The sequence below is a fragment of the Pelmatolapia mariae genome, linkage group LG7 (genome assembly GCF_036321145.2).
Source record: "Pelmatolapia mariae isolate MD_Pm_ZW linkage group LG7, Pm_UMD_F_2, whole genome shotgun sequence".
Classification (NCBI taxonomy): Eukaryota; Metazoa; Chordata; class Actinopteri; order Cichliformes; family Cichlidae; genus Pelmatolapia; species Pelmatolapia mariae.
This window is the reverse complement of record NC_086233.1, coordinates 29,402,821-29,424,942: the sequence shown is the minus strand read 5'-3', so window position 1 is coordinate 29,424,942 and position 22,122 is coordinate 29,402,821. Positions and strand designations below refer to the sequence as shown.

The 22,122-nt window shown below is 42.4% G+C and overlaps 1 protein-coding gene across 6 annotated transcripts; it reads left to right on the top strand.

Annotated features, from left to right (window-relative positions):
• The first annotated feature begins 920 nt into the window (after positions 1–920).
• On the top strand, positions 921–3,639 carry LOC134632160 (G-protein coupled receptor-associated protein LMBRD2B-like). 6 transcript variants are annotated; one of them, XR_010094472.1, is made up of 5 exons: positions 921–1,137; positions 1,983–2,170; positions 2,344–2,447; positions 2,746–2,851; positions 2,988–3,639. XR_010094472.1 is itself a non-coding variant. In XM_063480805.1 (5 exons), exons 1-4 carry the CDS (start codon positions 1,087–1,089, stop codon positions 2,831–2,833), a joined length of 435 nt encoding a protein of 144 aa, XP_063336875.1. In that variant the 5' UTR covers positions 921–1,086; the 3' UTR covers positions 2,834–2,851; positions 2,988–3,639. The 6 variants fall into 6 exon arrangements, 5 of the variants coding, with proteins under 5 accessions (XP_063336875.1, XP_063336878.1, XP_063336877.1 ...); XM_063480805.1 differs by having other exon boundaries at positions 2,742–2,851; XM_063480808.1 differs by lacking the exon at positions 2,746–2,851 and having other exon boundaries at positions 2,852–3,639.
• The last annotated feature ends 18,483 nt before the right edge of the window (positions 3,640–22,122 follow it).

The window sequence follows — 22,122 nt, the reverse complement described above, 5'->3', positions numbered from 1 at the left end:
GTTTTACTCTTTCTGGCGCAAAGTGGGCCAAAAACAAAGAAGAGAGACGGACTCGTGACAGAAAAGCCGATCAGCTGATCATTAAGCAGTTTCACGATTGAAGTAGCAGCAGGAGAGCGAGAGGCAGTCGCTCCATATATCGGTTGTTAAGCTTAACATGGGAACGCTTTACAAACATTCAGAGATGAACTTACACACTTGCTTTACTTCTCTCCGAGATAACTTCGGCGGAGATGAAATGGTCTGGGTCTAGGTTTAAAAGGTTGTCTATACGAATGTCTGGGATGATGGTATTGAAGGCCGAGCTGAATTCAATAAAGAGCATCCTTACTGATTTCCCAGGATACTCCAGGTGATGCAGAGGAGAGTGAAGGGCGGTGCAAATTGCATCCTCTGTGGACTTTTTTGCCTTGTAGGGTGGGAGGCAGTCCTTTATGTGCCTTAGGAGCAGCTTCTCGAAGCACTGTGCAATCACTGGAGTCAGTGCGATGGGTCTGTAGTCGCTGAGGCTACTGATGGTGGTTATTTATGGTCTGCTCTTGCTCTGCTGTACATGTCCTGGTCCCCAGATTTGTGTGTTGAGTTGCATGCCTTTAACAATGCCTGAACCTTACTCGTCATCCAGGTTTTACGTTTGGGGTAGAGCCGGACAGGCCTTTCCGTGGAGACAGTGTCCATGCAGTGCTTGATGTAACCTGCGGTTGTGTGAGTCTCTAGTTCATCATGTTAAAAGACACTCCACTCTGTGAGGGTACTTGAAAAGGTTCTGAAAGCGTGAGGAAACACATCCCTGTAAACCAAGAGAAGACACAAGTACACGTGTTTCTTTCGGGAATGTTCCTCCTCATATACAGGGCGAACATTTGTACTGTTTTAAAAGACCTTAAAGTCTCCTCTTAGTTTTCTTAAAGCACACAAACTACAGAGTTGTGCAGTGAGTCAACGTGTTATTAAACAACATATCATGTGACCCAGATGTTGACCCGGAGATAATGGAGGAGTCAACTTGATGGAGGTTTTGTGACTTTGTGGTGTTTTCCTCCTGCAGGCTGTCCTGTCGTCTCACTCCTCCCCTGCTTGATCCACATGGACTCGGCCATCTCCCACCACAACAAGCTGCAGACTGCTCACACCTCTGTAAATACCCACACTGTGTAACACACCTGCTGTTACACCTTTTTGGTGCAACCCTTTAAATTTGGGGTACCCCTTTGGCCTCTCCCCTTTTCTACAATTCCCTGTAGGAGAGGAACTGGAGCGGGCAAGTTAATTACTTGGAGGTCTTTCATTCTTTTTACCTTTCATCGCAGGAACACAATGCAGGAACACAGCGGTTACATATACAGTAGTGTGCCAAAGGTTTAGGCAGGTATGCAACAACGCTGTAAACATAGAATGCGTTCAGAAAAATAAATAAGTAAATAAAATTATATATATACTGTATATATATAGCGCCTTTCTAGACAGAGTCATAAAGTGCTGCACATAAGATAACCAGTCATAGAAAGGTAAAACAGACAATATCAAACAGACAATTTAAAACAGGCAAAATTAACCAAAAGCAGTTTTTTTTAAAAACAACTACTCCATCCACAATTCTTAAGGTTTGGGGGAGAGAGTTCCACAGTCTAGGGACGTAGGGCTGTAGCAGATCAGAGATGTAGGCTGGTGCCAACATCTCTGATCTAAAAGTCAAGACCAGGATCTTAAAATGGCCTCTGAATTCAACAGGAAGCCAGTGTAGCTGAGATAGCAACGGTGTCACATGTGAATACAGATTTTGTCAAAACCCTAGCGGCAGCGTTTTGCACAACCTGCAGACGATCCAGAGAACCTTTGCTTAGATACATCAACAGTGAGTTACAGTAGTCCAAGCGTGAGGAAATAAATGCATGTATAGCAATCTCCAGTTCAATTCATTCCATTCAATTCAGTTCATGAATGATTAATGATTGTTTATTAACCCCAAATGTATTCTACAGCAGGACAACGACCCCAAACACACAGCCAAAGTCATTAGGAACTATCTTCAGTGTAAAGAAGAACAAGAAGTACTGGAAGTGATGGTACGGCCCCCACAGAGCTCTGATCTTAACATCATCGAATGTGTCTGGGATTACATGAAGAGACAGAAGGGGTTGAGGAAGCCTGTATCCACAGAAAATCTGTGGTTAGTTCTCCAAGATCTTTGGAACAACCGACCAGCTGAGTTCCTTCAAAATGCGACGTGATTTAGATTTCTCTTTTGTTCATTCACTGCATTTTGTTGATTGATGAAAGCTTTGCACAGTACTGTATGTAATTATGTTTGTGATTCTGTGTCGTAATCAATGTTCTCTTCAGTTTAAGGACCCGCTGCCTTGATCTTCTGGGCTTCCAGCAGTTTATGGAAGACAGTGAAATGACCTCTGACCTGATGGACGAGGGAAAGGAGCTGAACCGCCAGGGTGAGACTGTCGCCACCATCTGAATTCTGTTTAACAAGACAGTTATAATAAAATATAATATTTGTACAGTTATAGGAAGAGGCGGAGGGTAAATACCTCTTTGTTTCTTCTGTTTAGATTTCAGAGAAAACTAATCAGTGTATGATATAACAATAGAAGTCACTCACACACATCAAAGTCCTTTTACACATCTTATTCTAATAACATAAAATATATATTTTCATTGTGTATTAAGTGCACAGACTGCAGTTTACAGCAGGTTTCCTCACATATACTATATGATTCCAAAATAAGAAAGTCATCTGCTGGGAGAAGAAACAACAGTGAAACGGGAAGTACAAAGAAGCTGCTCATCACTGGATATTCTGCTTAAGATTGAAGATTGAACATCTGCCTCCCAGCAGGTCAGTAAAACCGAGACAGCTCTTCAGAATCGGCGACAACATCTCCAGCACCATCAGACTGAGAACAGGAGCTCCTCGAGGCTGTGTTCTCACCCCACTGTTGTTCGCTGTCCTGACACTGCACTGCTCTACACAGCTCCAACCACATCATCAGGTTCGCTCATCAGCAACGACGACGAGTCGGCGTACAGAGATGAGTTTGAGCAGCTGGCGTTCTGGTGCAGCGAGACCACCAACACCACCTCCATCACCAAAATAGCCTAGCAGCGCCTCCACTTCCTGAGACGCCTGAAGCGGGCCAGCCTTCCTCTTCCCATCCTCACCGTGTTCTACAGGAGCACCATAGAGAGTGTTCTGACCAGCTGCATCTCCGTGTGGTTCGGCAATCTCATCCAGCTACAACGGATTGTTAAAGCAGCTGCCAAGATCACTGGAACATCTCTCTCCCTCACACGCACTCTTTTCTCTCCTCCCGTCTGGCCGACGCTATCGCAGCATTGGGGCCCAATCCTCCAGGCTGCGAAGTAGCTTTTTCCCACAAGCCATCAGACTCTTGAACTCACTACCGGCTCTCCCACTCCCCCCCACCACCCACACCCACACAAACCGTTACCTAACTCTATTGCACTCCACATACCACTGCCTTTGTAATGCAGATGCTGCTCTATGGACAATCCTTACACTCAAGAACTCTGCTCATGTTTACAAGCTGCTACGCTGGTCACTTTAAATCACTTCAAGGTCACTTTAAATCATTCAAATTGTAAATTGTTATTAATACATTTACCTCCAAGTCTTAAAGTGTATATTTATTTTTTCACTCTTCTTATATTATTATTTCTTTGGGGGGGGGGGGGGGGGGGGATTGCACTGAATGTAACTGGAGCCTCATCATCTCATCTCTAGATACTGTACTGTATATAGCGGAGATGACAATGAAGCGTACATTGGCTTGACTTTGATGTGACAGACTGCAGGCCTGAGCTTCTAAACAGATCAAATCCTCAATTTACTGCCTGTCATGCCGGCAGTAGAGACAGTCTGAGCACATGAATGTGAATCACTTTAAACGCAGGTTTTATGAAGGTCTTGCTAATATATTTCATTTCTAGTGTTTAATGTTGTAGATTTATTTATCTGTCTGTCACGATGGGAGCTGTTAGGATCAACTGATTCAGTCACTGATAAACCTGAAGTCCTTCAGTCATGTAGGAGGTCAGAGCTTCATGTTTATGGGATTCATGTGCAGTTTAATTGCATCTGTATTTATGTCATTTAAAGTTGATTGGCAGGTGATTGTGTGTGAAACCATGTAATCACTGTAAGTTCATCAACACCTTCACCATGTTTAAATACGATAAGATAACATGACCTTTAGTAGTCCCACACGTGGGAAATTTGTTTTGTCACAGCAGGAAGTGGACAGTGCAAAAGTTCTGAAGCAATAATTAGACTACAATAAGAATAAATACAGTACACAACTGTACAGAATAGAATAAAATCAAATACTATATACAGTAGAATAAAATATACAATAGGATAAAAATAGAATAAAATGTTGTACACAACTGAGTAAAAATACAACGATGCCAGAAAGGAGTATTGCACTTAGTGTTATTGCACATGTGTGGGTGTGTGTTTGATCAGTTAAAGTCTTTGTTGTGGAGTCTGACAGCAGTGGGTTGGAAAGACCTGCGAAATCTCTACAGAGTTTCATCTGTGTGCTGTTAGATTTCTATTTGTTTTTGTTTACATTAAAATAAACTGGAAATATGAAGCAGATCCCCGATGAACCCCAGGAGTCATTGTGGGCTTGTACTGATTGCTAAACCAAGCTGCACAAGATTGGACTGAAGTAAAGCAAAGGCTGCCTTGAATGTAGGAAAACGATATGAAACCATGACAGTGAGCTTTGGAGGATTTCTTCAGTCACGTTTTTATGAAGCATTTGTTTATAGCATTAAAATGAAGTGAGCTAAAACTGTAAAAACACAGAACTGGTCCTTTAAATGTGTTTAGCAGTAAGTGTTGTGGTGCTGGCAGAAGTGATCTTCAGTCAGAAAGGTTGATGGTCAGGATGAACCTGGACAATTCTCTGTTTATATGTGTCATATCTTTTGTATGATATGGGATAATTATTGATAGAGACAGACGTAGCCTTGTACTTACATTTCTTGCCGCCTGTCAACACTGCATCTCCTGCCGTTACAAACGGCTCTTCTGTGTTTGTGTCTCATCGTTCTAGTGATGAATATTTATCGTCCACCATGAACTCAGCCTATTGTTCTGGTTCTGGCTTTGGAGAGTAGACTGTGTGTTGATCTGAGTCCTGTGAATTATTCCCAAGACAAATTAAAAATGTCCTCTGGTGCCGTGTTGTTGCACAATAAATATGATCGAGGTGTCAGAAACGGTCTGGCCCTGGTTATTGTCTCAGATATGGTGCACGTCTTATCCTTTCTGCTTCTGTGGGTTTCCTTCCTTTACTTCTTGTTATTTTCCTAAAATGGTTTTCATTGTGACAAAAATATCTGCTGGAGTTTATGGTGCACTAAAACCTTTATGAAACAGTTGCACTCACCGTTAAAAGGCAAGCCAGAAAAGCAGTGTAATGCAAAGTTATTTAAGGGCTAGATTTATTGCAATGGGTGTGTTACGTTCCCCTAAAAGGGTCCAGGCGATGAAGGGGAAGTAACAAAATGTGTCTGGGTCAGAAAAAGGAGACAGAGGCAAAATGGTTAAATTAAAGAGTTTTATTAAAGTTTCTATCGATACTAACTGAAAGAGACGGACAAGCCGCTATCACCATTTAAAGAAACAAAACAAAACTCAAACGTTGGTCAATTAAACTGAGAAGTAAGCCAGAGAAGGATAAATTGCCAAACACACTACTCCCCACCAAGTAGGAGCAGAGCACACGCAGCTTACTAGCTGCAACCACCAATAGGCACAAAAAGCACCAGCAGCTCACTAGCTGCAACCATTCACATGGCACTCTGGCCCAGAGCTCACCTTTCCCTGGGCTTAAATACCTTTAATTACTGATGTGAGTTAGCTGTGTAAAAGAGAAAGGTGGCACCTCAGGCAGAAGAGATTGTAGGACACGCCCACACAGGCACCTTCAGGAGGAGGCCCTGCTAGGGCCGTAGCAGGATGAGTTTAACTGACTTACGCGCAGAAGAAACGTTCTTTAGGAGCCCAGATGGTGTGAATGATGAGACCATAGACAGCAATTTTTTTGTTAAGGAAAACCAGAAATATACTGAATAAATGGGGCAAAGGGGAAGTGGAACAAAATAATAAATACTGTCTTGTGTCTGTATCGTCCTGTTCTGTCTAGTGTTGCACTGTCTTGTCTTGGGTTTTTTTTTTTTTTGTTTTTTGTTTTTTTTTTACAATTTTTACATATTGCACTTTATGTAATCCTGTCTTGATTGTCTGTTATATGTCATATGTAGCACCAGCCTCGGAGGAACATTGTCTCGTTTCACTCTGTACTGTAGCACTGTACATGGTTGAAATGACAATAAAAGCCAATTGACTTGACCATCTCAACTTTTTCCTTTTATTGGCTTCTTCTTTGCCGCTCTACCCGGAAGCGCAGCAGCCTGGAGACCACTCTTCAGTGTGGATGTTGTGACTGGTGTTTGGTGGAAAACATAAAGTAAAGCTGTTAGTTTAAGACCTGTGGGACTTTTATGTACTCCCGGGTCATTCCATCTCAGTCCATCAAACATTTCCTTCAAGACTGTGATCACCAGTCTGTCTTGAATTAATTCCAGGGAAAGATGCACTAATTACTAGGAAATGTGCAGAAATGCCAGGACCTTATTTTCATTAGTTTTCTCCAATTTCAAGTGTTTTTTATCGTTGTATTAATATTCGATTATTTAGAAAACTGTCATAAGGGAGGAACGGACTCAGGCATAGAGCAGCTGAATTCAGAATAAAAGTCCCAAGTTTATTAACAACAACACGAGATGAAACTATATACAGTGCACAGGGCTGGGATTTCCAGGGATGCAAGGGAAACGGTTCCAAAACACACCACACGTCCGCTCCTCACTCTCCACTTTCACAATCCTCTTCACCACTCACGCTCTCGTTTGCTCCACACCTCACTGCCAGACTCAGGGGAACAGATCAGGAAACAGAAATGGGTCCAGGAATCTATATACAAGAAAACGTAGTTACAACAGACTAGTACTAGTAACAGGGCTGTACTGACGAGTGCTACTCAGCAAACCAGCGAAAAAAATTCTTCTTCTTCTTCTTCTTCTTCTTCTTGTGCTTCTTCTTCTACATTTTAATGGCGGTTGCAAACAACTTTTAGTTGCATTATCGCCACCTTCTGGACTGGAGTGTGGGTCGGAGAGGTTTCTCCGCCTCCGTTTATCTCAGATAAACACCTGTCGTTCTTAAAAATCCAAACACTAGCCTATAGATTACATCCCCTGTACTCCTTCGAAATATGTCAGATAACTGAATGTTGTTTTACAGTTTTTTTTCTTCTTTACTTTAACCTCCCAAGACCCGAACTCTGCCACGACATGCATTTTTAATTTCTCTTGGATATTTGTGCATATTGGGGCCCGATGAATGTAAAAACAAAGAATTTCCAGATTTTTACCTTAGTTTTTGTTTTTTAAAAAATGAGAGCCACAAATGAGGATATTCATTTAAAATGTTGATAGAACAGTAGCAGTATAATGTCCTCGTAAGTAGATATCAGGCCCGTGTAGAGCAAATTTGAATATTTTGGTCTAAATAACGCAAGATGTAATGTCCACATATGTGGACGGCAGGTCCTAGGAGGTTAATAAATAAATTCAACTCATCCAGGTTCACTGTGTGGCTTGGCCACACACACACACACACACACACACACACACACACACACACACACACACACACACACACACACACACACACACACACACACACACACACACACTGTCTATAGGACGATTACTTCATCCTAAGTCACTGAAAAATTAGTTATAGCAGGCTGATGTTCATGTGACGTTCTGGCCAGTCTGAAACCATTTACTTGGCAGTAAATGACACAGTGGCCAAAATGTAAAACTGTTCATTTAAATAAATAAACAAAGCAGTAGGGAATTTTTAAATATTTGTTTTCTTTATTTTGATTTGCAAATAACTACATTTGATGTTTTTCCGCAGTTTTTTTTAGTGCTCTTCATCAAGTGAACCCCTCACCTGAAGTTTTTCACTTCAAGCCAATTAATTTCAATCCAATTGGATTGAAATTATCAACCCCAACAATCAAATGATCCCCTATGAGCAAGCACTAGGCAACTGTGGAAAGGAAAAACTCCCTTTTAACAGGAAGAAACCTATGACAGAACCAGGCTCAGGGAGGGGCAGCCATCTGCCATGACTGGTTGGGAGATGAGGAGCCAAAAACATAAAAGAGAGCACAGCATATTTCCTTAAGATCTGAGTACAGGCTTTTCATTATTTTCAGTTTTGATTTTCTTATTTACTCGAAGGGCATGAACCTTTAGCTGCAGATTGTAATTTTCTGCCTAATTTTTTCTGACGATCATACAGGGCCGCTCTGAGACTTCTCATCTCTTTTTGATATTCCTCCATCAGATGTTCCAGATGGGCCACTTTATCATCGAGGTTGTCTTCAATCTCATCTGAAACTAATCTCTCTTTTTCAAGGTCTTCTGATGATAATTGATGATAATTCTTTTCGAGCTTTAGAGTGTTCATCTCCAACTGGAGATCTTTAATTTTCTGTTTAAGCTCTATATGCTCAGATAGTTCTCTCTCCACTGACTTATACACTCTGCGTAAATTCAGATGGCCAAAAATCTTTGAGAATCCCCAATAAGCTGCAGGAGCAAGAAGGCCCAGTGTGGCAATACCTAAACCTATGTCAAGTAGGCGTTTGGCACCACGACGCCATGAACCACTAGTCTGAACCTCGTCAGCAGGTGGTTCAGAGGCAGGACTCTCTGAACTGCCTGCTGTGGCAAGATGTAAACCTACTTCAAGTAGGCGTTTGGCACCACGACGCCATGAACCACTAGTCTGAACCTCGTCAGCAGGTGGTTCGGAGACAGGAGTCTCAACTTCCTCAGGTTCAAGAGGAGGATTCTCCAGCTGCAGAAGTTCATCAGCGATCTGACATTCCTCTTGCACATTGTTCACATTAGCCGATACATTTTGTTTTTGCACCATACTGAGCACATCCTTAAGATCTTGGGCCGTCTGTAGCCTTGTTTCTAAAATTTTATAAAGGTCATCTATCAGTTCCCACTTGTACACAATTTCCCTGTACTGTCTTTCTATTATTTCATTATTTTGAATTATTAAATGCTGAGCTTCTCCTGCTTGGCACTCAAGATTTTCTAAAGCAGCAATGCTCCTTTTCTGCTTAAATAGAAACGCTTGCTTTTTTTGAATCTCATGCAGATGCATCTGAATGGTTTTAATCTCTGCCCTGTTCTGTTTTGTTATTATTTCATTGTTTTTAAGTATTAAACCCTGTGCTTCTGCCACTTTGCACTCAAGATTTTCCAAAGCTTTCCTGAGATTTGTGTTGTCTTTATTTTGTTCACCTCTCTCACTTTCAACATTGGACAGGTCAACAGCAATGCTCCTTTTCTGCTCAAGGAGAAACACTTCCTTTTCCTGAAGCTCATGGAGCATCAGATTAATGGTTTCAATCTCTGCTGTGTACTGTCTTTCTATTATTTCATTATTTTTAATTACAAAACACTGAGCTTCTCCCACTTGGCATTCAAGACCTTCTAAATCAGCAATGCTCGTTTCCTGCTTAAGGAGACACTCTTGCCTTTTCTGAAGCTCATGGAGCATCATCTCAATGGTTTCAAACCCTGCCTGCATTCTTGTGTTATGAGATACCTGTGCCTCAGTCTGTCTTTGTGATGAATTAATGAATCTTTCCTGTGACATTTCTTTATAAAATTTACACAAAGTGTCAAAAGAAAAAAAAGAACGCTTGTTGAATTCTTTAAATGTAAAAGTATTCCCTTTCTCAAAGAATACTAGTTTGCAAGGACAAATCGCTGTTTCTGAAAATGCTCCAAGTGAAACTGTGTTTAGGAAGGTGAAAGTGGGGTATTTAAGCATTTCTGTGGCGGCGGACGTCAGCGCTTTGATCTTCTTTGATCTTCTCATACAAAAGCGCTGACGTCACTGTCGCTGGAACCCATCAAAGTGGAGCGTTTGCATTCCGCGCATGCTCAGATCATGCGTATTGAAATGAACGGGAGTGTGTTTGGGTTTCAATTGTTTACCTGTTTTAGCCATTGCTTAGGCCTCGGTTCTTTGTTGTGCAAGAAAAACAACACCACCGCAACTATAAAAGTGTATTTTTAATTTTTATATTTGTTAAGCTTGAACAGCGAACGTTTCCTTTGTTTTTCCACTGAGCGTCAAGAGCAGACCGATGTTATTTGGTGCGTAAACAAAAACTCCAGTCAGTTTAGTCCCATGGAGTCGGCTTTAGGTCTGAGCTTTAATTATGTTTACATTTTGATTTCTAAAAGACAATATACTAGTTATATAAGAAAAAAAGTGCTAAGTTTGATGAAAATAAGTTGTATTCCAAAACTGACGGATCATTTAAGTGAAAATAAATGGATGGGTTTTTTTTTTTTTTGCGCTAGTAAAGTTGTGGAGTTGTATTTTGTCTCGCATCAATTATATTGTCAGTTATATCGTTATCGCAAATTTTCAAATACATATGGTGATAATTATTTTTGGCCATATCGCCCTGCTCTAGTCTTTAACTTCCCTTAAGTAGAGTGGCAGTGGATGTGGGTTGGAGATGCAATGAGCTTGAACCTGCAGGCGACCATCTTCACTGACCACACCATCTGTGACGGAGGACCCATCTCTCCTGTTGTCCTGCAAGCAAACAATCATATTTTTTGGAACATGAACTTAATTGCTTTCTTAAAATATTTTTTTCTGCATTTGGTATAGAACAGACTCAAATTTAGACAATCTCAGGCTCCCTCCCCACTGGAGAGTTGACATTCAATGTCCCAATTGTCAGTCTGGATAGCCCTGACCACCAACCAACACTGTTACGAGTTCAAAATATTGGGGATGGATACAAGAGGAAAACCAAAATAACAACACTGGTCCGGCCGGGTCAAGTCAAAACGATGATTTTAATGCACACGTGTGGGAGATGAATACTGCGCGCCGACAGCATCGATCTCTCACCGAAAACCACACAACAATAGTTTTTATGAACCTCAGGGTATTAGAACGTCCCCTCATGCGTAAAGTAGGTACAATACAATCAATGTTGACAACTTTTAACACATTAAAAGAACATCTTCCTCTTCCCGAGGCCAAATCCTTCCCAGTAATCTTCTAACTCTGCTTATCCCCTGGAACAAACAGTCTCTCCTGCAAGCACAATCAAACAGCTACAAGGCCTTGCAAACTGTTTTCTAAATATTTGAACTCTCCCCTTCACATGAGTTTAACTACTGCTTGTGTGTGTGCGTGTGTGCCTCGACCTCAGCATTCACTCTGTCTGTAAGGACAGAGGCCAACTCTTCATATGTGGAATAACCTAACTGAAACCATACAGCTAATATGTTGAATAAATGTTCTAATCAAATGCCACTACTCAAAGCTTAATAAAAGAATATAAATGAATAAAGGATAATGATGCATAACATGGTATATGTGTTTTGTAAGCGTGTGCGGCCTTCTACGCTCTGAGCCACTTCCCTCAATAGATCAGTCAGACATCCCGCTGACTGTAGCTTTTAACCCTTACTGACTTGAGCACAACTCCATAATAAGCACCAGGCGGCAATATGTATAAAGATGATCATGGTTACACCTGCAATGAAAGATTATATGATTATACTAACACCTGTAAATAGAAGATTAACATGAGGTTATAACAATCACTGTCATCCAAACTAATGTAATGTCAATAGCTTCAATAAATGCTTTAATGTAATGCTTATTATATGATTCTGATGCAATGATAAAATAACAGTAAAATATATTTTCTCATGACCTCTGGATTACTCCAGAGGTCACCACACTTAGTTTTGTGTCACTCCTCGACCTACACAGCCACCTCTCCATGTCCATTAATGGCATCATGGGCCCCGGAACCACCGTTCCCAGGTCCACTGCCCTCGCTCTGACCCTCTCAAGCCGTCCTCTGGCTCAGGAATGAGTCAACAACCTCAGGTGTTCAAAGAGGCGTTCTCACCCCCTTACCCCGTTGAAATCCCCCTTACACTCGTCAGACACGTCGTCTGGTGTCCGTGCCTTTCTCTGTAAGAGACAGAAAACCAAAACACCGCCCTACCTAATCTTCATAATCTAACTTTATTGTTCATTGTTCTTTCAGTACTGCAAATTTGGTTTAGAATATCATGTTCAGGGCTCTCTGACCCAGCAACTTATTCTAACCATAATCTATGTGTGTGTAAGCGTGTTTGCATTTACCCCTCTGCACTCAAGGCCAATACCTACAATATATCAGTCCGGACAATCACGCCGAACGAAGCTTATGACCTTCAAGACCGAGCGCTAACTCATTATGAGCACATTTGCAATGTGTGTATGAAAATTATTAGAACCACTCATTTTAATCAAAGACAGCAAAAACAAATTAACCATTTCAATTCTAACATTTGCCCCCTTTTCACAAAAAACATGTGTTTCCTTTAGCCTACCGTCCCAGAGTTTCCTCTCCAGTGTGATACTCAGCATCTCGTGAACACAGGCATTTTATCTTCTAAACGCTATTCAGTTTATTTAAATCATTAACGCTCAAACATGGAAATATTGATATATGCTTCCCAGTTGCTCCCTAAAAAAATCTGGGAACAATAAGGTCATTATCAGCTTAAGTTTTACCATACCGACATTATTAAACACACAAGTAAAGTCATAAAAATGTTCATAACACCATTGTTTTATGTTAAACTCAACTTCCCCCCCTTTTGACACAATCCCTTGTGTCGGATTCATCCGAGCTAGAAAATTAAAAGAAAAGGTTAGTGACATCATATCTCAGAAAGTATCAGAAATTCTCTTCTCCCGTGTTGTTGCTCCAGCCTTGTCTTCCTGTGCTAGGGAATGAAATCAATTTAGTTATCATGATTGACCTGTTACACTCCGGGCTCCGCCCAGAGCCTGCATCCGCAGAATTGCCTAGAAACAAAACCTGTATTAATATGAACTTCACATATAAAACGCCTTTCTAAATTTTTATTTCCCCCTTGTTTTCCCTCGCTGACCACAGCAGGGGAATCTATGTCTTGATTCAGCCATGAATCCAGCTCACCTGATTCATCACTGAGCCCAACCGTCACTGGCATCTGATAGTGTGGCACTGCATCTTCTTCTCTTAGTGTCACTATTTTCAATCTGTTAATTACAATTCTTGAACATGAAGTAGACTGTGTTTATAACAAGTCAATACAGCTGTAAATGTGGCCAATTATCAATCAATTAACAGTCAATAACAAAATCATAGCTTTTATTTTATGCATGTTTAAGTCAACCACTTACCCAGAGGATCCTCAATCCCAGAAAATTTCTTCTCCACCTTTAATACTGTCTGTCATCCGTCCATGCCCTGGCAACTGGGCTATCCAGAGCTGTATCATTTTGAAATATACATACAACAAGCCAAACCATACCTTGGTCACACCAACCCCTCTCTCCACCCTGAGGATGTCCAACGCCATCCTAGTCTGGACTGTGAAAGGTGACTTTAACGCCGACTGTTTCAACAATCCAGTTTACTGCCTTCCCTGGTCAGGTTAGCCAATGTCTGCACACTAGTATAAACATAATCAACATGGTCCGCATTATATTGCATGTTATTTCACAGTATTATAGACTCCAAACCTCCATCCTTCTGTGGGTCGCTAAATTACGTTTATCCAGAACTCCGTTCTGTCTCTAAATTTTGGAGAATTTTATGCTTGTTGTCAAGATTTGAAGAACCTTGAGTTGTTAAGTTCTCCCAATTCTTTCGGTCCTTTGGGCTAAAGGAAGGACACTGCTCGGTGTATAAATGCTTGATCGACCATTACTTTATTCCATACAATTCAACACTTTTAAGCATAAACCATCGTAAAAGCCTAAACATGCACATTCTTTCTCTCACACGGCGCCTAAGTAGCGGCCTTGGCTCCCGTTTTATCTCCTCCTGATGAGATGAGGCAGAAAACCTCTCCGGTATATTCTGCTCTCTTCTAATCAGACAAATAAGGTCATAATTCTCTAAAAACAGTATTTCTTATAACTCCCCGGTATAATGCATTATAAAACAATATCATTCATGCACAATAAATCAGCAGTCCAATGTAATACAAATCAGTTTAAACAAGTGTAATAGTTATCACCTTCTTTTAATCCAGGAGAACAATGCAAACTAAAACTACATAATAGTTTCACCATCTAGTTTCACAATATAATAATCTTACAATTCCCCCTTTGTGATCTCTTTTTTAAAGAGATCACCTACACCTCATAATCCAGTTTTGTGAGGTCCATTGCTTTTTTTTGCTCCTAAATCTAAGGTCCTCTGTCCCCCTTTAACGAGTGGAGTATAATGACTTCTATGTTAGCGCATATCAGATGCAACACAAACTAAATTTACAACAACAACCCAGTTTTTAATTATAAGAATTCAATTCAAATCTATGGTTTTATCACCCCCATCGGGGCTTACCTTTCCCACTACTGATAATATTTCTCCCTCGAATATTGGCAATTGCCCTCCTTTGGTGGCGAAAAGCTGTTGGTGTGGTCAAGCGGGTGCTATAGGAAACAAAAGCTCAGGACAGAACAGTTATCAGTCATGTACTTCATACAGAATTTGCATACATTTTGATTTCATATTGATCCTCTGAGTGTAGTGGTACATTTCACCTGAATTTGTCAAAAGGAATTTTATAAAATACACGAAACACAATAGGTTTTCTTTCTTCACTTTGCTCTTGTTCTTATGCAGCGCCACATCCTATCACATGGCCCTGTCGGTTATATTCTACTTTTTAAATTTCTGACCGTTTCAAGAAAGAACCTAATTCACATGGACCAGTGTTTGTTATTACATATCTCTTATTCTGAATGTGAAGTTTTCCATTTCCCTGATAATCATGCATTTTATTAAAGTTTTGGCTTTTTCTCCATAAATGTTAATTGACTTTTTACAGTGGCCTGCTATAGTTAATAATAACATGTTCAGTCATTAGTAACATCAAACCTTTCCTTCACTGTAGCCTTTGACATTCCCCAACATTTTTAAGGTGGATATAATGTAATGACTTTAATCGAAACACAACTAATAAAACACAATTTTCTTAATGCAAACATCAATAACTCAAAATTAGCAACCAAACGGTTAAGTCCGCAGCTCCACACTCTCATGTGAAGCTACATTCTCCCCCTCCAGTCTCTGTTATCTTCCTACAAAAACAAGGCAAGACAAAACATCCACCCTTCTCTCACAGGCTGGGTGAATTGTCTGTCGACATTTATTAATCCTAAAGTTGGTGCAGTCTTTATCTCAGTCTCAAGTCAGTCCATCACAGTCCAGTTACATGCATACATTCACACACATTCGTACCAGATATTGCTGATAATGGAGTCTCACACGCAACCTATTCGAGTATCCATCACCAGCAAGATGACGCCATCATTTTAAAGGAAACAATTCCTTGTTTTTTAGACTGGATTGACTCGCTGCAATCCTTATAGACTCAGGACTTCTCATGTGATCAGTGTCCCATATAAGTGAAGTTCTCCCAAGCCCATTTTAATCATGGAGAAAAACACTTTGCGACTGTTTTCAGTAAGAATATTTTATCGAGCTTTAAAGTTCAATCTCTCAGGCCTGGATTAAAGAGCTGATTTGTTAAATCAGGAACTCTCAAAATACCAAAATATCACCACCGGTGGATCACACCTCTCAGATTTTCTTATCTCAGTGCACTGTAACAAAAGCAAAAACAAACGTCACCAATAAAATACTAATAAAATACCAAATACTGGGGCCCGTTGCAGACATGTCCACGCATAGACCCATCTCTCTCTCTCTTAGAGAAAGAAAACAGGCGTGAGGTTCTGGGGGCGCTCCGTCTCTGGGCTGGGGCCCTGGCCGGGCCTCGGGGGCTCGGGTCCTGGTTGGTGTGTTGCTGGGGTTGTGGGCGGGTGGGTATATGGGGGCCCAGTCCTAGCGCAGGGCGCCGCCGGTTCATCGAGCCACCTGGGGGACTCTTCAACTGGTGGGGGAGGTTGTCACATCTTGCAGGAGCTTTCCTCTCCTCAGGAATTCTCTCTGCAGGAGGGGGAGATATAGGAGAGGTGGAGGAAGATCTCAGCCTGGGCGTCTATTGTCTTGTGTAGTCTGGAAGATGAGTGGATGATGGGGTGGGTGCAGTTTTCTCTGTAGTGGGGTCGGGTGGGCTGTCCCGGGCTCTGTGGGGCCGGGCGGCGCTGCTGCACTGGGCCCTGGTCCGGATGGGCCTGGGCCCCCTTTCCCTGGCGGGTTGCAGAGCATGGGGGTGCCTACTGGGGTCAGCGGGGGAGCTGGCCCCAGGGAGGGGTCACTTGCCCCTCCCTTTCTTCCCTCCCCATCTCCAGCTGCCTCCCTCTTCCCGCTCCACCACAATCACCCACACATGCAGGGCCTTGGGGTAGGGGTGTGTCACCAGGGTGCAGAGGAGGCATCCCCCCCCTCTGTCCCCTTCTGGCTGCCTCTGCCTCAATTTTATCTCACAACTTAGACATTCACATTACTCACACTCTCATAACACATACATATAGGATCTTGGGGGTGGGCTCACAACACGGACTCCAAATTACCATCAGGGTGTACACCGCACCCCTGGCGTAGTTGCCCACCTCTCAATTTTAAATACACGTAGACATTGAGGGCTATCAGGAGGGGCTATGCGCTTACCTGCTGCTCTCTGGCAGGTAGCTCCATGCCCTCCTGGGTTTTAATTGCACCTTAGAACACATATACATCAACACTACATATGAGCGGGTAGAGGGAGGTTTGGAGTCTTCTCACACCCCCGGTCTCTGCGGCCTGCTGGAGCGGGGGGGCTAGGAGGAGGAGTTGGCCGTCCGACTGGGGTCTGGTGTGTGGGGCCTCCCTGCTGCTGCGGAGTCGGGGCAGTCTGCTTCTCCCCACTGCAGGGAAAAGGGTAACACCACCTGGGTCTGGGTGCAGTTTCCCCCTCCAGGGGCAAGGGTACCTAGACCCGGTTCTTAGAGTACGCTTGGGGAGTGTGATTGTGTGTACAGCGTCTCTTTATGTCTGTCTCCACGTTGGTTGAGTGTGGAGTAATTGCCTATGAGAGCATGAGGGTGGGAATGGATGTTTGTATTTGAGTGTGCCTGTATGTCTGTGTCTATATGTCAGGTTGGGTATCAGACGCCACCTCTCTGGGGACATCTCAGGCCCTCCAAGGTTTGGAGGCCTATCTCCCCCCACCACTTCCCCTGCCGGTGGCAGACGCCCTCAGACATCGATGCGTTGGTGGTTCTTTGTGTCCGGGGGTGGGCGTCCGGGTACACACCGGCTCACTCCTTGGTGGCTGCTTATCCGGGCCTGGAACCTGGGGCTCGCTCGGGCCACTTCGGGGGTGGGGTGCCTTCGGCCTCTCGGCCTGGGGCTCGGTCACTCAGGCACAGCTGGCTGCCGGCGGAGCTCACGGGCACGTCACTGCAACCCCCCCTGGCTTCTGCTCCGCGGCTGCTGGGTGACCCCTCATCTGGGACTCTCCTCAGCTCTTTCTGGGACAGTGGCGCGGCTGCCCCTCTGTTGGTCTTCCTTGGTCTCTTGTGTTCTGGGGGCCTCTGGATGTCTGGAGTTTTGATCTCCTCCATACCTGCTTCATGCCCTGGAGGATGGGACTGTGGCCCCCCACACCCTCTAGCAGATCATTACATTAAGGAACCTTTTAAATACAAGCGCGCTCATGCTCACAGGTGTACACACAGGTGATCACACACACAAACTACACCCTTTTTGGCTCCTACCTCAAAGCACACTGTGCGCTGTCGATCTTACGTGCTGCACAATAATGTTTAATATTAAGTATTTAGTGTTATATTCCCATATATCATTGTGATGTTGTTTATTCTATTACTCTCGTTTTCTTCTGCTTGTTTTCTTTTTTCTTTCTCAACAGGTGATCCAGGTGATCGATATATGTATTTTTTGTCTGCTTATTTTGTTGGTTTTTGTTTTTTGCCCTTTATCCCCGTCCCTCTTCTCCGCTGTTTTTTTTTTTTGTTTTGTTTTGCTTTTTTCCCCCCTCTTTCTTTCTCCCTTTTCTTTTCCCCTGTCCCGTATCTAGCAAGTTAAAAAAAAAATAATAATAAAATAAAATAAAATAAACAATAAAAGGTAAATCAAATGGACCATTACGGCAAGGCTGGGATGGTCCATTTGGTAAAGTAAATCCGTTGGGCATCTTTCTTCGCCTTTAGACAACAATTCTGATGGCAAAAGAACCAAACGGGACAGGTTTTAAAAAAAAAAAAAAAAAAAAAAAAAAAGAGAAAGAAAACAACCCAAACCTCACTCATAAAAATCGACCTAGTGTTAAGCAAAACCCAAAAATTAACCAAAACTTCACCACAAAGTTCTCCTAACTCCACGGACAATATCGTGTAGGAATACAGGTACCATAACTCCTTTTGCACTGAAAAACATGTTGGATTTACTTGATTCAATAGTGGACACCGGTTGCACACAAATATTTTGTATTGGCAGAAACTTAAACAACTGAGTTAAATCAACACAACTTTTCCATATTCAGTAAACCTGTGCCTTTTGTGTTCATAGAACATGATTGAAACATATTCAGATCAAGTAAGTTGAGCTCTTGGAATATTTCAATCCTTCACAATTCTGTCAATTTATTTCAACACTATTCAATAAGACTTATATAAATACTACTCGGTCACTTAAATACTACATGTTGTCTTCATATCACATACTGTTTAACAAAGTCTAGGTCCCGGTTACCATAAAAATTGAATGGGCCTACAACAACTACCATCCTCCTATCTTTATCCTGGTTGCAGGAGGGCTGGGAAACAACCCTGAAGAGATAGGTTACTAGGCGGGGACGGCTCGCCAGTTTATCACATAAAAACAAACAACCATTTACACTTACATTCACTGGTAATTTAGAATCATCAATTAACCTAGCTCTAATAACTGCATGACTTCTACCTGTGGCAGGAAACCAGAATACCCAAAGAGAAACCACTGCAAACTAGCCAGACTGTGGACTTGAACCCAGGACCTTCTTTTTTTCTTCCAGTGTGTTCCTCCTTTAATTAAGTCTCCATCACCAACATGTGGTGCTCTGAAATAAAACTCACACCGTTAATTCAACATTTTCACTCTGTACCACACAGGCTGTGTGAAGCACAGTAAACAATTCAGTCGAGGCCCTGAGCCATAAACAGACATTGTTTTCATAACCAAACTGCTTTAGACCCTGTCCCTTAAATCTACACAAATGCCCTCTGGGTGACATGAAACGCATTTACCAATAAACAATCAATGGCTTCTTGTTGTTGTAACAGATTCTGTGTTTGGATGTTTGTGTGCAGCATTTTTTCTTTTTTTTTTTGCGTATCAGCATAAGCATTTGTTAGCAAAGCATTCTTCATTGCATCAGCGCATGTGTGTGTGCGCATCACTCTTCATTGCACAAGCGTGTGCATGTGTATGTATCACTTCTAATGCCTCAGCATTTCGATTCAGGTGTGTGGTTGTGTGTGTGTATGTGTGTGTGTCATTTCTCACTCAATCAACGAGTGCACATGTGTTCATGTGTGTGTTTCTCTTCATTCTGAGTCAGTGTATATATATGTGTGTGTTTGTGTGTTCATCACTTTCCTGTTCTGGTGTCTTGGGTAAACCACGGCCTGAAGCGTGCCCTGGGGTCCTGCCCTCCTCCATTTCAGCCTGTTCGCCACCCTTGCTGCTGTTCAAAGTTCAGTCTGTCCTGGTTCTGGCCCCAAATCAGGCAGTGCTTTTCTCCAGTGTCCATGTTCACCGCAGGTGAAACCTGCATCTTCTCCTTGTCCAGCTCCTCCTGAGCCATGCTCAGTTTCTGCTCTGATGCCTTGAGCTCTTACTGAGGACAGAAACCTCAGAGTCTTTTCCGTACACGTCAGATTGAAGTTTATTGATGTTTTCCTTGCTTTGCTCCACGGACTTCTGCACCTCTGCTGTCCGGCTCTTCTCAGAGGTCAGCTCCTGGCTGAGCCCCGACACCTGTGCCTTCAGCTTATTTTCTTCTTGTGCTTTTGTCCGTTCTGAGGTGCCTCCTGACCTCAGTTACTCCTCCTGTCTCTGGCACGCCTTTTTTGCTGCCGTGTTGGTCCATCACTGTCCTGCACAGTGTTAATGCAGAGTTGTTAAGGTCAGCATTCTGTTGCTCGGCCTCACCTTTCATCCGGGCTTAATGGGCATCTCGTCACAGCTCTGTCAGCTGAAGCTGTCTCAAAATCTCCCCCGTGTAGTGAAACGAGCCTTGGGTTTAACGCGCTCCGTCTCTGCTGCATGAGATCGCTTTCCTGCAGCACTGTTTACATTTTCAGGTTGTTGTTGTGGGTCCAGCTGCTGCAGCGTTTGGTCAGGGTCACATCAAAGATGGCAGAGGGGAGAGCAGGAGTCCAGGTCAGCCTCGGCTTTCCGGGCTGGCAACGCAGCCTGCAATTAAACATAAAGAGATAAAACAAAACAAAACAAAAACAGACGAACAGGAAAATGATGTTGTTTTGGCTGTGTTATTCAGAGAGGGGAGAAACACCGGGCCAGGCCCTGTGTCAGCCTTCTCTCACCCTTTTGTTTTTTCTCACCGTATAATCAACCCACCAAGTTGACAGGACAACACAGGTACATGTTAAAATTCTTAGGATCGTGTTTAAAAGCCCAAAAAGCAATTTCCTTCCTTCAGTAATCACTTATATTATTCAATCAGCAGAAAACATCTCACAATTTGACTCTTAACCACTAAATCTGTTGTTTCAACACTGGTTGGTCATACCAGTATCTTTCTTTTTGAAGTTAAGTTGTTGTCCTGCAACCCAGAGAGTTTATTTGTTAGTAGTGGATAAACTTCATCATTAAAACAACAGGTGTCTGTTCATTTTCGCTGCTTTAACCTTGCTGGAAAATCTTCACATGTTCATGAGTGTAAGCTGTTTCTTCATTGCATGTGTGTGCGTTTGTAGGTGGGTTATTTTAACTTGCTTCTCCAGCAAGGCATTCCTCTAACAAGTGCCTTTCTCATACATTTCTCTGGTTGTGTGTGTGTTTTTATTTTGTTTCCCAACTTTTGATTTCCCACCTTAAATAACAGCATTCCTTGTCTTCAGCCAGGAGTTAGGGCTTGCTCGTGAGATTCAGGGACACATGGTGCTAACAACAATTTAGCCAAAAACTTGCCTGAAAATTTCCAGTGATGGTAACCGATAACCGGATGAGAAGATGTCTTTTAAGCTTCTTCTCAGGGTGGGGACCAAGTAAGAGGTCAAGGCTGTAAAATTTTGAGCCAGTCTGTCGTCCTAATCCTGTTAATCTATCCTTTTTCGCTGTACTCAGGTTTCCAGGTTGAGAGAAATCCACCTGTATTAACACACTAAAACATTCAATTAGTATTCCATTTCTGAAAACCGCCATTCACTTCATCTACCTAGATTTTACTCTCTCTCTGTCTGGGTGCATACTCCACACAGTCTGGCAGTTGCCTTTTATGGGCATGCAGAGTTCCTGTCACACACACACACAGCTACTCACACCCAGCAGCTGCAAAGTTGTCTTCACGGTATCTATCCGCACACTTAGCCACAATCATCCGCTCCTCAATATCAATGTATAAAACCAGTATTACCCCTAGAAACACACACACCCTCAAGAATTCACTGTATTTAATCCTTTATTCATACTCACTGAGACAAATGCAATTCATGTAAAGAAAATCCCCTATAGGTGAAATTTCAATTTGGCACGGCCCTGAAATAAGCATGCCCTTTATCTACACAAAATTAAGTTGCTACACCACATATAGTGGTGAAATTCATGCTTAATCACACCCTATATAATGATAGAACCAAACAGTAAAGTAAATTAAATGTAAATGCTTATATTATTCAACTAAAACAATAACCACTTAAAGATCTTATAAAATCATGCTTCACACCGCAAACATGATCCAAATCATTTTATG

What these genes read in the sequence shown, in the direction of transcription:
- LOC134632160 (XM_063480805.1), top strand. Translation starts at nt 1,087, where the DNA reads ATGGACTCGGCCATCTCCCACCACAACAAGCTGCAGACTGCTCACACC. An exon ending in TGCAGACTGCTCACACCTCT is followed by an intron (nt 1,138 to 1,982) that starts GTAAATACCCAC and finishes TGTATTCTACAG; the next exon opens with CAGGACAACGACCCCAAACA. An exon ending in AAAGGAGCTGAACCGCCAGG is followed by an intron (nt 2,448 to 2,741) that starts GTGAGACTGTCG and finishes TTCCAAAATAAG; the next exon opens with AAAGTCATCTGCTGGGAGAA.